The 15400-nt window shown below is 49.1% G+C and overlaps 6 protein-coding genes across 6 annotated transcripts; 1 reads left to right on the top strand and 5 right to left on the bottom strand.

Annotated features, from left to right (window-relative positions):
• Positions 1-1424: 1424 nt before the first annotated feature.
• LACBIDRAFT_152151 (uncharacterized protein) lies at positions 1425-3111 on the bottom strand (the record flags this gene model as incomplete). The annotated part of the gene is made up of 9 exons (XM_001876403.1): positions 1425-1456; positions 1519-1668; positions 1731-1813; positions 1885-1938; positions 1987-2069; positions 2126-2299; positions 2356-2751; positions 2833-2905; positions 3023-3111. Coding segments are annotated over 9 exons (1134 nt in total), but the record flags the coding sequence as incomplete, so codon positions are not given.
• A 1686-nt stretch (positions 3112-4797) lies between these two features.
• On the bottom strand, positions 4798-5618 carry LACBIDRAFT_153137 (uncharacterized protein; the record flags this gene model as incomplete). Its single annotated transcript, XM_001876402.1, has 3 exons — positions 4798-5263; positions 5323-5525; positions 5580-5618. Coding segments are annotated over 3 exons (708 nt in total), but the record flags the coding sequence as incomplete, so codon positions are not given.
• A 1712-nt stretch (positions 5619-7330) lies between these two features.
• On the top strand, positions 7331-8670 carry LACBIDRAFT_311276 (uncharacterized protein; the record flags this gene model as incomplete). Its single annotated transcript, XM_001876875.1, has 4 exons — positions 7331-7489; positions 7545-7642; positions 7703-8417; positions 8479-8670. The coding sequence occupies 4 exons, from the start codon at positions 7331-7333 to the stop codon at positions 8668-8670; spliced, it is 1164 nt and encodes a 387-aa protein (XP_001876910.1).
• Positions 8671-9135: 465 nt separating this feature from the next.
• On the bottom strand, positions 9136-9919 carry LACBIDRAFT_311275 (uncharacterized protein; the record flags this gene model as incomplete). The annotated part of the gene is made up of 4 exons (XM_001876401.1): positions 9136-9159; positions 9221-9370; positions 9426-9725; positions 9776-9919. 4 exons carry the CDS (start codon positions 9917-9919, stop codon positions 9136-9138), a joined length of 618 nt encoding a protein of 205 aa, XP_001876436.1.
• A 329-nt stretch (positions 9920-10248) lies between these two features.
• Positions 10249-10719, bottom strand: LACBIDRAFT_311274 (uncharacterized protein; the record flags this gene model as incomplete). The annotated part of the gene is made up of 3 exons (XM_001876400.1): positions 10249-10285; positions 10342-10484; positions 10537-10719. 3 exons carry the CDS (start codon positions 10717-10719, stop codon positions 10249-10251), a joined length of 363 nt encoding a protein of 120 aa, XP_001876435.1.
• A 1149-nt stretch (positions 10720-11868) lies between these two features.
• On the bottom strand, positions 11869-15185 carry LACBIDRAFT_311273 (uncharacterized protein; the record flags this gene model as incomplete). The annotated part of the gene is made up of 7 exons (XM_001876399.1): positions 11869-13650; positions 13698-13754; positions 13806-14123; positions 14173-14297; positions 14348-14792; positions 14846-14898; positions 14951-15185. 7 exons carry the CDS (start codon positions 15183-15185, stop codon positions 11869-11871), a joined length of 3015 nt encoding a protein of 1004 aa, XP_001876434.1.
• Between the last annotated feature and the right edge of the window lie 215 nt (positions 15186-15400).

The raw sequence follows: 15400 nt of genomic DNA, 5'->3' as shown, positions 1-15400 counted from the left end.
CCACGTTCGACTGTTCGAGCCAAGGTCTGTAGCACCGTCAATGATCTAGCGAGTTGAAGATGGGTAGGACAAGCTTAACAGTCATTTCCACGTGGCAGAGTCCATAGAAATAAATCTTGGGTGGTGATATCACGCCTGTGGAATAAGTAGGAGATGTCAGGGTCAAACCTGCAACCCGAAGATAACGATTAGGTTCACCAAAGTGGATTAAGAGTTGCCTGAGCATGGTATTTCTTGATCTGTTCAAGTGAAAGGTGGTCAATGAATGAATGCAAAGCCAGAAGACCCAGGCGGTGTTCAAGGGAAGATCCCGACACTGACTCCTCGACTGAACACTGGGAGGTCTCGCTTCATATTTGGAAGGTCGCCAGACGACGACGTCACCGAGAGATGGACGTCGCGTTTGAAGTTCCTAAATTTGCACGTGGCTATGCTGACGCGAACACGTGCTTGAACGCGACATAAATTATCAGACGCGTCGCGGTCGCCCTGATACCTTTCATAGTCGTCAGTAACGTCGGTCGACACAACCATGAAGCCAAGTCGAACTCACATATCCGAGTCATTAATACTTCTCCAAGAATTACAATACATCATACACTCTATCCAAACCGCCGCCAAAAACAACCCCAGTAGTCATACACTCAGAAGAAATCCCCCCTATGGAGCTCACACGGCTGCCGCCCAATCGCTATCCCCTCACCAGCCACCAGCGTCAGAACCTCCTCTACTCTCCTTCTCCTCCTTCCTCTCGCTTTCCTCCTCGTTTCCTTCCTACCCTCTTCATCCTTCTCTCCCTCCTCCTCCTCCTCCTCCTCGCCTTCCTCATCATCCTCCCACTCATCATCACACTCCTCGCACTCACACTCCTCCTCAACCCTCACAAACGGCTCCTCCGTAACCTCATCCCTAAAATGCCACTCCCCGCAAACCCCCTCCCCAAAAGGATGCGGAAAAAACTCATCATCATCTGGCTCCTCGCCCCACTCCGCCGGCCCACCATGCCTATGGGTCTTTAGAAACGGATGAGCGAGCGCCCCACGCGGCGTTATCCGATTTGTGGCAAGTGGGTCGAGGAGCTTGTTGAGTAGTTCAAAGGCGTCTTCTAAATCCTGCTTATACGCCGCTTCTGGGGTCTTATCTTGTTCAATGGCCTGTTCCAGTTCCACGTCAACTCCGATGGGTGTAGTAGGCGTCAACGGTGAAGTGGGGAACTCGAGCTCATAGTAATCACCACTGACACTTGCGCTAGCACGAGCAGGGGAGGAGGAAGTAGGTGGAGGTGGGGATGGCGCGGTAGTCGGTTGAAGGTGGGTGGTCTGAGAGAAGGAATTGTGTGGGTAAAAGCGGGTATCGGGTTCTTTGAGAATGTGTATATCCGGATTCTGCTTGGTGACAAACTCGGACCAGGGGACTTCTTTGTCCACACTTGGTACGTTTGTAGCGAATGTTCGACCTAAGTGAAGCCGTTAGTTATGGTCTAGCAAGACGAAAGATGGGGAAAGGAGAGAAACTTACTGTGCAGCGTAGCCACACCTTCCATCTTCTTCCTCCCAATGATAGCAGCGATCTCCATGAGAGCTTCCACATCGTCGCTGGATTGGAACAAGGGAAACTTTTTTGTGAGGAAGAACAGGAGTATGATACCTGCTGCCCATACATCTAAGGCTTTTGTTGTCCAAACAGTTAGCTTGTGATATGACCTCAAACAAATGAAGGGACGAGCATACCACCAGTTTGTTCCCCACACTTTAACAGCACCTCAGGAGCACGAAACCCCCTCGTTCCAGCTCGGTTAGCTTTCGATACCGGTCTACGCAGGCAAAGTGAATTATAAGCATCAAAGAGCAGGGTAACATACAAGATAGGTGAACAAATGCGTACCTTGTATCCTTATCTGGATAGCCCACTTTCTCGGAAGGCAACTTCGACTTGGCCCTTGCCTCCCTCTGTAGCTTGACCACGCTCTCGTGGTTATACTGATACCGAACTTTATTCTCCCCATGCGGGTTCCTAGCTGACGGTGGACCGTGGAGGCATGCGCCTGGCATCGGGCCCGCCTCCATGCGCTGTTACAAAGTGAGATTAATTTAGAGTAGACGTATTGAGGATGAGAGGTACCCACGGAAGCTAGACCAAAATCACACAATGTCCCTATGCCAGTACGGGGATCGAAGAGAAAGTTGGCGGGCTTGACGTCTCGGTGGATGATCCCTCTGATATGAATATCTCGCAACGCCCGAAACATGCAACGGAAGTACGATTTGATACCTTCCATTGAAAGCCTCGTAAAGTATTCCTATACCCAATCTTTGTCAACTCTCGCGAAATGGGCAAGAACGAAGGAAAACCGACTCTGAAATCATCATTCCGATGATACGGCATAATTATTGCCACTTGATCGTTATGCCTAAACGCTGTGATGAGTTGAGAGACGTGTCGACACCCCCGACACTCCTCCATAATCATCAGCTCGTTTCTTATACGTTCCGGGCTGCTGGTCACATAGATCCGTTTAATAGCCACAAACACCTTTGACCCCTCCGGGCGGGGCACGGACTGATAGTGCGCAGAGGAGGAAGGGGAGTGATGTCCATGCCAAGGCGTATTATCCCACTCTTCGTATCGCAGGTCGATAGCTTTGTAGACGGACGAAAAGGTGCCTGTGCCGAGACGGTCGATTATTTTGTAGTCCCCTTCGATGTGGGGAATGGATAAGAGGAACTCTTCAATCTCTTTGACGATTTCGACCTGGTCTTCGGGCGGTTTTCGGGCGAGGGTGTGTTCCTCGTCCGTCATGGCGTCTGAAAGTGGCGTCGAACATCCGTCCACGGCATCGTACTCCTCCAACTCCCGTAGCTCTTCGTCCATCACCAGATCCTCGTCGTCGCACGGCTCATCCACCCTTCTCCCCTGCCCCACGTTTGTCGTGTTGATCTTCAGTGACCGCTTGTCCCTTTGTTCGTCTTGAACAGGGTGCAGAAGCAAATCATCACTCATATCCTCGTCAAGGTCCACGAACACTTGGTGTCTGCTGGTACTTGCGCTCATCCCCTGCACAGGGTACCCAGGCAACATATGCGTCAGATGTTGCTGATACTGCCTCACCTCTGGGGCTGAAAAACCATACAGCGGGTCGTCGGATGAGGCGGCGAATTCAACGTTGAGGGCGGCTGCTTTGGCGTAGTGTTTGAGGTAGCGGGAGTTGCGTACATCGGATGAGCCGACTTCGAGGGGATTTGAGGAGTGTTGGGAGAAGAGAAGTGCCATCGACGACGCGAGATCGCTTTTGAAAGAAGTTGAAACCACAATTCATTTGTCCCTTTTCGACGCGTCGCGATTGGTCATGTGATCACGTTTTACAAGCTCGCCGAGTCGCTCAAAACCTTTTGTATCTCTGGGAGAATGTCCTCTGGATTTTTGTTGAAGTTGCGTGAACAACACATTCGTATTCGACCGATGTAAGTACCTTGCTATAAATTTATCCTGTATCTATATCACACGTAAATCAGGCATCCTGTTGCAATGTATTATTGAACAAGAGACCTCCTTCCGTCCATCGTGATAAATTGATATTAGTGACTAGGAGATGAAGTAAAGCAACTGCGCAGGTTCCCTCGGAGCTATGTGAAAGAAGAAATATTGATGTGTGCAGCCAACTACAAGTCCTTGTAACAGAGCACCTCATAGCTCTGCGTCACGAAATCAGTGTTGTGACACCTTAGCTTCGATGCTCTACACACCTTTGAGCTCACCACTACCCCCGTGCCCCAATGTACATCTGAAACGCCTGGGAAAATGGGATCGTCAGGTTATCAAATAATTTTGGCCAAGCTAGTCGTGACATACCATTTGCACTTTCTGTTACCTCGGTCACGTAAACACGATCGAGGTGGTTGAAACGCGCAACGTAGTGAGTGTCCGATACGTTGTCCGCCTCTTTATCCCAACTAGGTACGGGGTGAACTGTCGACTTCATGTCAAAGCGACCATGATATGGCTTCCAGATTAACCGTGACTGATCCCCAATGAGAACTTGGAAATCCCAATAGTGACTCCCATTAGCCCATGTCGCTGCAATGGAGGAACGTTTACTTCGGCTCAAGTCTCGGGAAGCCAAAGCACTCACTTATAGAAGACCCTTCCTGGACGCGGTCAGTGGCGACTGATCCGTTGCTCTTGTCCGTCCTGCACTTGAAAACAAAAGCGGAAACGCCGTCTACGACGCCAGCCTGGATAGGGGCCGGAGTAAAGCTAGCAGAACGGAATGGGGAGCTGTAAGGCTGCCAATAGCAAACCTAACGCTCATGTCAAACGCCATCCTAAAGTGTCAAGGATTACGCTTACCTGACGGCGCATGGACCGGAGCAGGTCGCGATGCTTCCGGTCGGTCTCTTCTTTCTCTTTTCGCGCTGTCTCGACGAGTGACTGGATGCGTGCCTGCTCCTTTCGACTACGGTTGGCGGCCGCCACCTGATCTTTCTCCAACTTTTGAAGCTTCTCGTTGGCCGTTGCCCGTTCTTTCGATATGTTGTCCATCTCCGCTTTGAGCTTAAATCGTTCCTTCTCCGCCTTTTCTTCCGCCTCTTTGACCTTGCGATTGAACCCGGCACTCTGCTGCAACAACTTACGGTCTGCCTCCTCCTGTTTCTTTTTCGCCTCTTCCCTAGCTGCAGTGATGTCATCTGCCAACGCCTGTTTCTGTTCCTCCCATTTCGCTATCTCCTTTTGCATCTTGATCCGTTCTGCCTCCAACTCCTTCTTCAATGCCTCATCCTTCTCCGCAATCGCCACCGCCATCTCCTCTTTTAAGTCCTTCATCTCTTTGCTATGCTTATCCACAAGCTTCTTTAGCTCTGCCGCAAGTTCAGAACCAGCCGCCGTCTCCTCGAGCGTCTTTCCGTCGCGCATCTCAAGCTGGATTTGAAGGGCGACGGGGCTTTTCTTTAAAAACGTCTCTACAATCCTTCGAGCGGATCCCTCCGTATTGTCGTGGCGAAGAAATTTACCACCCTTATCAATGAGTGGCTCGAAGAATTTGCCTGGGGTCTTCATTAGCTCATCTTCCCGTTTTTCCATCGTCTCTCTGTCCTTCTCGGAGACGTCGTCCCACCGTGTAGTCACAACGACGACGTTCTCCAGAGCATCTTCACCACAGAGCTTTCGGAACATCCTCAGGTTACGAAGTGAAACGCCTCCCATCTTGGGATCAGTAATCCGATGAAGATATATGATGCCACTAAGCTTCTTGTCCTCTTTGAACCTACACGGATTCGATGAGGGACTGTTGTGGTCATACAGGTCAGCGATTAGGCGACTCACGTCATTTCCAAGAAGCCTGCAATTTTTTTCAGGATATCAGTGTCTGTGTGCCCTTCGCGAGAATCATCAAACCCAGGAGAGTCGATCAATGTCACGGAACGGCCGCTTTTGTCGAAGTAGTTGTAGTGTCCGATCTCGGACGTTGCAGATTCAACGCCATGGCCAATTTCAATAGATTTGTCACCAGTGAGTCGCGCAATGAACTACGGAGTGTGTCAAATGATGGTTGAGGACGCACGTCAAGCCCAAGGCCTTACCGACGATTTCCCAGTCCCTGTGGGACCCATGATTCTGAAAGGCGAAGCTCCAGTCAGTATGCAGTCTGCAAACAAATTGCCAAACTCACCCTACCATAATGTTCGAAGGGTTTGAGCCACGCTTAACGTCAGAGCCGTCCGAACCTTTAAGAGCCATGATTGACTGGTTATGCGGTAAAGGTAACAATGGGGAGTGGCACGCACCCATTGGGAATTTATAGTCCCCTTACGCGTGTATCGATGAGATGTTCGAAGTATGAAAGGTGTGAATTTTCTGAAGGGCTATAATAAGGTTAACATGCACAAGTTCCACGCGTTTACACTTGATATGACACGCGACAACAGATAACCGTCGCAAACCCGCACAGGTTACAGCAAGATGCAAAAACGTAGACACCTCTCCAAATTTCCCAGACTCCGCCTCGCTTTGTACAAACAACTGCTTTAGGAAATGAGCGGGTGTGAGTGACGCAAGCATTCTGTTCTCGCTCCACCAACCTCCACTTCGTGCATTCGCTAGCGTCTCAGAGTCTATGTCATTTCCTATCAACCCTCGTAACAATGAGATGCCGTTTTTGTTCGGCAGATATAAAGCGGTAGTTCCCTGACATATTTGAAGATGGGAAAAGAGAAATTATATAGAAGTACCATATTTGTAGGAGTATATATAATAAAATGGTGCGCCATGCAAGCGCCATGAAGTCACTATGACGCGTCGTGCGGCGGAGTTGCACCAAATGCGGTTGTTTGTACAAAGCAAGGCGGAGTCTGGGAAATTTGGAGAGGTGTCTACGTTTTTGCATCTTGCTGTAACGCCGCGCCACTTGAGTGGGTCACTTCAGCTGGTTGGATCCAGAGAGTTCGTAGAATCGAAGTTCCATTGCTATATCCCATCCTAATCTCGATTTGAAATGTGATTTCCAAGTCGAGAAACACGAAGATTATCCACGTTCATCGATGAGATCTCTTTGAGTCGCGGCACGGGTGGGACGCTTCTGTTCAACTTTGGTTAGGTAAATTTCTCATGATGGAAAACGTTTCCAGTTCAAAATTCCTGGAGCCCGCCCGACCTTTTCGCGTCCCATCCTGAAAACTGCAATCCGGTATGAATACGATTGCAGATCTGGACAAAACTCCAGTGGCGTCATTTATTCAATGTCCATCCTGGGGTTGCGATGTCTATAATAGACTTGACGTCCGGAAAAAAGTCACTCCTCCGCGAGAATCGTCAAAGAACGAGAATTACACGTCGGCTGAGTCTGCGTTTTTCACAATAGCGGAAGAGAATTTAGAAGAACGACGTCCTTGCTAGTCAAGTAAATTACTGCAGGGTGTGAGTTCCAACACTAGATGTGTATAATTTAGCAGCTCACTGACCTCCATTCCAAGTTCAAGAACCCATAGTTTTGAACGGCGGCGCCAGGGGTGTGTAGAAGGGGGTTGGGTCATGTGACCAGGGTTGTTTTCTGTTCGACCATTGATGCCAACGTCAATTGAACGCTCAACGTTGCCGCGCCCACTTCCCCACTTTAAAATTCCACAATGCGGTGCTCTACCAAACCCAATTTCCGCGGTAAATTTGTATACAATGCATGGGTAGGTTGAAAGCGACTTTTCTTGCGTTTTAGACTTGTTCTTGACTTGTTCGGGTCCCAATCATAAATTAGTCAGGGTCTCCTCAGTTCCCCGCCATTATATAAAGGACCCTACCCCCAAATATCTGATGGTGCTCCTCTTCGCTCAGGCCAACAATGCCCACAATCCTTCACGCTTCCACCTCAAATTACGCCCTCAAATCCACGAAACACGGGAAAAGGTGCATCCAGCCCGTCGACGCGGATGGCAGCGAGCTCAGTGACGATGCGTCTCACGCTATGAAGACGACTAAGACTGGGAGACCTTTCCTGCAGGTAATTACTCGATTTATAAAGCCCTTGAAGCGCCCACTGAATAAGTAGAACGCAGGATACATACGACCTCTTTGCAACGCTCATCCTGTCACTCAAACTAGGACCCCACAAAAAACGGTTTTTCAGCAGCACCTTCTCTCATTCTTTCACTTTGTAAGCCCCATTCCCTTCATGCCACCCTCCACACCCACTAATATCCCCTCTGGCAAAAAGTAACGAAGCCGCACGCAACCTCGCCTCCCTCTGCTTTTCCCACTCCTCAGAGGAGGCCTCCCCAGGGAACAGCGCCAAATGCCGCACAGTAACAACACGCACAACATACATCATGACCCGCTCCGGCGCAAAGGCCATGTGCAGCCACTTCTTAGACGCGTGCTTGATCAAAATGGATGTCAAGGGGATATACCAGCTCACTCCGAAAGGACTGTACATATTAAACCGTTTCGTGATAAAGAACAACATAAACGCGATGCACATCCTCCAACTACTCACTTCTCAGCCCAAATGTAACTCTCTCTACTACTTGGACCGCCGTGTGGAGGACGACGAACCGGTCATCACCAGCGCGAGTATGGCAGCTCTCTTCCGGAGGTTTTCAGGTGCCCAGCCTACATACTCCCTTCCAGCTGACAAGGCCCTCGATGTGTTCCAGCGCCACCGTAAACTTGCCAACGGTATCTTGGTAACGAAGCTCCGTGTATCGAAGAAGAAAAACTTGGTTTACGAACACTGTTTCTCCGCTGTCAGCGCTGTCGAATGGCCTTGCGAGTTTACGACCGCGTCTGGTGAAGAAGAAGCAGCACAGCTTGTGGCCCATTTTGTCCGGTATGGGTTTGTCGAGCTGGTCAATGACGAGAGGAAACGAAATGAGTCTGCAATCCTATACACGGTTAGGAGTCTCTCAGAGAAGAACAAGATCGCTGTTGCTGTAAGTCTTCTCCGTTTTTTTGTGTTGTGGGTACTCATGTCTATCTTTCTTCTTCCGACAGGAGGGCCAATTTAACTTGGGCGCAAAGGCGATTTATCGAATAACCGACCAAGGAAGCCGAGTTGCTGGGTGGGGACCCTCAGTTCCTCCTGGTATGCAGCGGGAGTTTGACAACGATCGGTCCTTGGTCGGTGGGTCTATGGATAGCTCCAGGACGGTGACGGATGATCAAAACATCCGGAACAAGGCTTAGAATCGCAACTGGATGCGATACATATGTTGTCATCCTCGAGTTTGGGAACTCTTTGTTTTGCTGTCGTTTTCCTTGATACCTCGATGAATCACTTGTATATAGTTTTTATTAACACATAGTTATATCGTACATACGCCCACGTCTTATAATCAGAATGCCCGTCGTACCCAATACAAATGACTTGACGTTTACACCATCCCATCTTCTTGAGAATGAAAACCTCAAAAAACGTGCCTAGCTACCCGCGCGATTACCCGCCGTGTAGCAGACATCGACGATTGGGGAACAATATTTGGGCAGAGGGCATTGTGCAATAAAAGCCCTACCCTTGACATCACCCAGAATGTGAAGTTATCCCACAACGCCTGGGGTATTTCTTAGCTCCCAGTTCGTAGCTCAACGGAACGCCAGAAAGTATGAATGCCCAGCGTTCCGCCACACCCTCGAATCGACGACGAGTATGTTTTAACCATTCACCATCTTCAATTCCTATGCATTCCAGGTCAATCAAAAAAACATCCAATCAGTGACTTGGAGTTGAAAGGCTTACAAGCTCTTCCACCTCCTTCTCCAGCGCCTTCACCTCCTCCTCGAGCCTCTCCCGTTGTTTTGTAAGGAGCTGCAACTGCCTCGCCTCCGTCTTCTGCGCAATAGTTGTGGCGCCCCTGACTGTCCGAAGCCGATTTTTTGCGTTCTCCACCTTCATTTCATTTCGAGCGTCAGGGTACCATCTCTTGTAGAGCCAAACCACCCACCTTGATCTGCAACGCCGCCTCCTTCTTCAGCATCCCCGCAAGCCCCTGCTCAGCCCTCTCGATGAGCTCGGCGATAGCAGGCTCGATCTCGTCCGCTAGCTCGGATTTGTATCGTTTGATGGTCCCTTCGTCGACGAGGAGGAAAACCTTCCGTGGAAAAACACGTATCCTTATCAGCTCCCCGAAAGTGACTTTGAACAAAGCAGGCAAAAAAAGACCCACCCGTTCATTTGCCAATATTTTGTTCATGCGAGGAAGATCCTTCGTTCCGTTCCTCAGCAAATGCTGCATCTCGAAGACCTAAAAATTCGTTACGGCCTTCCGCCTACGAGATTTGAAATGTAACATACCTCGTCGCAGCAGTCCTCCATAACCGCAACGCAATCCGCTAGGCTTGGTGGACATATTGCCTGGATGTCACCTATGTATTGTTCTGGTCCGCCGTAAAATATGGATTCTCTAGCTTTTAGATTCGCGCGAGATAAACGTGACATTGCAATCAGATGGAGGAGGGTGGTAGGTGGTAGGGAGGCGACTCGAAACTCGGATCGGTGGAGGACTGGGCTCGAGTTTGTATCTCAAGCTTCAACCAAACAAAACGACAAGGCAAGGTCGGGTGACTGTGACGCGTCGCGTCAAATAGTACTTAAGCATAGATGAATCTCTTTCACGTCTTCCCAGGTACTTCGTACTTCGCCGTCGGGGTCATTGGTGTCCTATCCATTGCTGCTTCCGTTGGACCATTGATAGCGGGTGTTCGACATTTAACATGGCAGTAATATTGAAAACCGCTCATAATTATCTTTTCCATTCCTACTACTTATTAACTCTGATATCGAAGAAATTGAAAATACCTTGTCCTATAGATATATCCGCCACAGAAAACGTGTAAAATTATTGAGGTAGCATAACTCACATCTCCATTTTCTTTACAAGCCAATGAAAACCTGTAGTAAAGATGAACCTGCATTTTAATGTCAAAGCTAGTACGTCCTGCTGACCTTCAATAAGATTGTCGGATGAAAGTGAATAGGTAAACAAAGCGATTCGCCCTTGTTCCTAATAAAAATTTGTGAATTTCTATGTTATCTCATCAGGATGGTCAACACACCTCTACAATCATTTCTTGAAAATCACATTCTGCCATTAAATCTGCCTCTTCCTCCTCAGATGAAATGTTGTCCGTGGAAACAAGGATCAAGATAAGTTGCGACAACCTCTTCGTATCACGGACAAGACTAACGAGTTCTCTCCTCAAGTCATACATCGGCTCAATATTTGTCGAATTAATCATGAAGACAATTCCACAAGGAGTATAAGGCAGGTCTTCCCTTACAGCGCGAAAGCCTAAGGTGCAGTTTGGTTAGAAACAATGAAAAACATAAACCAAAAGACGTGCAGCTAGACGTGTTCGAAGGAACGTAGACATCAACAAATTCACTGTCAATGTCCAGTCGTATCACAGCTCGAGCGAGAAGTCAGTACTACATAGGTCGCAGAATCGTTGATATGGACACAAACCAAATTCAAACAAGCCAAGAGGTGGGTCTACATAATCTCTACCTTGTTCAAGTGTTCGAGCCAAGGCCTGTTGAGCTGTGAATCACATAGTGAGTTGAAGATGCGTAGGACAAGCTCAACCATCATTTCCGCATAGCTAGCTGGTCCAATGAAACAAATTTTCTTGGTTGGTGATATCACGCCTGTTGAATAGGGGATGCCAGGGTCAAAGCTGTAACCCAAAAATAACGATTGAGCTCACCAAAGCGGATTAAGAGTCGCTTGAGCATGGTATTTATCAACCGGTTCAAGTAGAGTGTGAGGGGGGAGAAACCTTGAAGTGAGGCTTGAGTGTGAGCGTACTGTACTAATCCAATCAATTCGTCGGTCACGCGTCACAGGCGGTCCGAAATCGACGAAATTCTAAGCGGTCACAGGTCACAGGAGCCAGCGACGAAACCACCAGGTCAGTCAGAAAAGGAACAAAATTGGGGTCTTTTTTCATTAGAAATCGATTTTTTCGCCCTCTAAGTCTCTCTAGCAAAGTTCTCTGAACTATTTTAAATTATCTAAGGACAGAGGGCTACTCCGACATTTTGACGAAAATTTCCGGCAGTCACACCTTCCCCGGTGACGCGACGAAACCAAAATTTCGTCGCGTGGGTCACAGGTCACAGGGTGCGACGAATTGATTGGATTAGTACAGTATAAGCGACTGAACGTCGACGTCACCGTTTCAAGAGAGAAGACATTGGTCAGGTGAGCGTGACACGTCGCGTCAAACAGTGCAAGGGAACCTCTATCCTGTCAACAGTAACATATCCATGATAATGATAGTAAAGTCGGAGTTGATATATTCAAAAACAAAAAGGTATACCTAAACGTGCGACCAGTCGCAGCTATGAGAACGAAAGTAAAGGTGGGCACGACGAGGGTCCAAAGATCATACAAAATCACGATCATGTCCATGTCCACGCGAATCAGCTCCCTTCGACCTATGAATGAGCGTCTCCTCTCTCAAACTCCCAACAACGAACGGATCCAACGTCGGTGGAGAAGCAGTATCAAAAGTCGACGCCGCCCACGACGAAAGATTAATATTGGGTATCAGATTCGCCATACTCGGACTGATCGGACGCGCCAACGACGACACCACAGCCTTCTTGGGTGTTTGAAAGGTCGCCTGGACAGGTTTCTGTGGCGAGGACACTTCCGATATCGAGGGCGAAGATCCAGAACCAATGGTAGCCATTGTCCCAGACGCAGTCATACGGAAATTATGAACTGTCCTGCTCAACGCCTGAAACACCGTGTTTCGATCAGGCCAATGGATGGAGGTATTTGCATCTCTTGAAGACGCGTTGGGTGATGATGGTAATTCCTCAGCGTGACTGGTAAATGTCGAATGTATAGATGAATCTGACAATCCACGACGATGAAGCGTTCGTCCCATGAGAGGTGGTAGCGTATCCGCCTCTTCATCCGACTCCATTTGAGGGTGTTCAACATCAATAATAGCATCGACGTTTCTCGAGAGTCTATTGGCATTTCTCCGCCCAGTGGATCGCCCGATGGTAGACGTCGACGCTGACAAATTCACCGAATTCATAGACGACTGAGCTCTCTGTGGTCCTTTGGGTACTACAACCCATGGATCAGCTTGAGGTGGCGCAGGTCGAGGTGCACCGGCAAATATCCCCATTACACCAGCAGAAACACTTGAAGGAAGTGCCGAAGAGGATTCAGAAGGGAGCTCGGTGTGTACCTGCGGCAACACCGGAACAGGAGGAACAGTGCTGGTGATAGGCCTGCCCACACCAATCCCTGAGAACTCCACATTCACCGTCGTGGTGGAAGCGGCAAGTGCAGGTCCAAGCTTGGGCGCGAATCGCGGTCGAGAGCTTGCTCTTCCACTTGTTGAACGGGACATTGGAGGGGCAATGGCCTCTCCACGTCCTGGCTGAGAAAAGAGTTTGGAGATTGGAGCCATCCAGCTCGGTCCACCATGAGCCGCGTTCTCACGACCTCTTTCTGCCACCTCGGCTTGAACTTTGGACGGATTCAAGGCCAATTCGCTAATCTTCGTGGCAGTGGAAGGATCGAGAATAACGTCATTCAGAGTGACCCTCATCTGACCCAACTCCGTGAAAGTGTCTTTGAAGATCTTGAAAAGCACGCGCAAATCCTTTCGTAGAAATGTCGCCATTACCTTATCGTCCTCTAACAGGAACCTGAACTGGGTTCGGAGGCCATTTACTTCTGAAAGGATGTTACTAACAGTACTGCGAGAGAGGTGCCCAACATCAGCCCCTCTGAGATGCTGCCGTTTGAGACGGTTTGTCAAGGTGAGAGCATCCGCCTGTGCCATGCGGTTCAGGAGAGCGACTATACGTTCGAGGAGTATCGAAACGTGGGATGAAACTGACTCTGAGTAGGAGGATGATTCTGACCGTGGATCAGATGGAGATGGTAGATGAGATGACAGAGACAAGGGTGTTAGTCGTTCTGGGCACGGATCCGTCTGTACTCCACGCGAACGAGCCAGAAGAAGTAGGGGTTTATGACCTTTTGTCTTCTCGAGCTCAGAGGCATCGTTGCCGTTCTCCGCGTCCTCTTCTATCTCATAGCCAACGTGAGAGGAAGCATAGAGTGGCGAATGCTGACTAAAAGATGTCCGCTTCGAATCAGAGGGTGCCACGGAGCGCGCTGGGGAGGGCGGGGGTTCCTGTGACAAATGAGCCTTTGACCTTACTAATGTGAATGGAGCCTTACGATATTAATACGCATGCCATGGTCGGATCCTGGATTCCGTCTACTAAAACCGAACACCTGAAGACAAATTAATCAATAATTCCATGCTACCAAAGCAATGTAGCTCACTGGAAGATCTTTGACCTTTATCGACGATAAGCTACTCGACGAAAAGTGTCTTGTATGGGATGGGTTGACTGTGCCTATTCTTAGCAACATATACAATTCAAAGAATTGTATCACTTTACCAGCTGGACGTGGTGAAGGAGGAGGATTTGCGCGTTGTTCATCAACTTCCTCCTGTAGCGCGTGTAAATCCTCGCGTGACTCCGTGAGCAAACGTTGCAACTCTGCGTTATCCCGCTTCAAAGTCTCACTATCGTTAACCAGAGATTCTAGGACTTTGGTAAGCTCGTCTTCTTGGGCCATTGCGGTAACACCGACTTGCTATGTGACTGGTTGAGCAATAAACAGTAATTCGTTCGGTAGAACTTACTGATTTACGGACGGACTCAATTCTCGAACGTGCATCCTGGATAATTGATTCTGAAGACTCCAAACGATGGAGTCTTTTCTCTTCCAAAGAATCTTGAAGACGCCTAACCTCTGCTTGTAACTTATCTACGTTACGCCCGATCAATAATGAGAGTGGGCAGGAAATCGAAGCTTACTCGTCTTGTCTTTCAACGCTGCGAACCTAGACTCCGCCAGTCGAGCCCTATGCGTTTCACTATCTCGCTCCTGCTGCATGTCCTCCCTCTCCTTCATGGCTGCCGACAAACGAGTGTCCCAGCCTATGGAACGAGCATGGTGTGCCGTTAGACGAGATATTGTTTCGCGCGCGTCTTGTAATTCCTGAAGGATTGTCTTGTTGGATATTTCAGTGACTTCATTGTTGACCAACGCTTGGTTTAGGCGCTGTCCGAGATGTACGTTAAGATGAGGGAGATTCATGTGGACGGTCCTGTTCACCTTTTCCAACTGTGCCTTCTCCCTCGCAGAATCCTCTAGGCGCGACTCTAGATCATCCTCTTTCACATCCTTCTTCGTTACTTCGCCGTCGGGGTCACTGGCCTCTCTCCGGTTGGAAGTACATCGCGTCCGCCCAGCCCCCTTCTGCGAGTTGTATTCCAGTTAGTCGGCGCAAAGGAGATCCGGTGAACGCTCACCTCAAGCTGGCGCACGTATGCCTCGTGCCGCTGGAGCAAGGCCTGTCCCACCTCTAATAGCGACCTTAAGTACGCGCCCACTAACACGACCAATGACATACTTACCTGCACTAAGAATCAACCTGCTCTCGAGGCGAGATTTCATAGCAAGCCAAGACACCACATTCTCGCAATCTTCTTTGCCACAGCAGCACGTAAGAGTAGATGGAGGTTCGGGGGACGGCACACGCGAGAAATTGGTCAAAGCAGTGGTTAGGTCGTCGATTGTCGTCGTTGCATGGTGGAGGCTGTTGGTCAAGGGCGATTCTGGTGTTGTTGGTCGAGAAACGTCGTTGTTCATCGTTGTGTTTGAGTTGACGCGGGTCAAGATCTAGAGTGATAGCGGTGAAATGACATGGGTGCACTGTGCCAGAATATCGGCGATCGCGATCGGACAATTGTCACTCCGTCGCCAACTTCGCCAACAAAGGCAATCTCGGATCTTCTGGTCTACACTTCGTTGAAATATCATTAGAAAAACTATAATACACCCCAGAGTAGCAAATTAAGTAAACA

Source organism: Laccaria bicolor, genomic scaffold (assembly GCF_000143565.1).
Source record: "Laccaria bicolor S238N-H82 LACBIscaffold_4 genomic scaffold, whole genome shotgun sequence".
Classification (NCBI taxonomy): domain Eukaryota; kingdom Fungi; phylum Basidiomycota; class Agaricomycetes; order Agaricales; family Hydnangiaceae; genus Laccaria; species Laccaria bicolor.
Note: the sequence above shows the minus strand (reverse complement) of the source record. Positions and strands in the feature narration are given on the sequence as shown.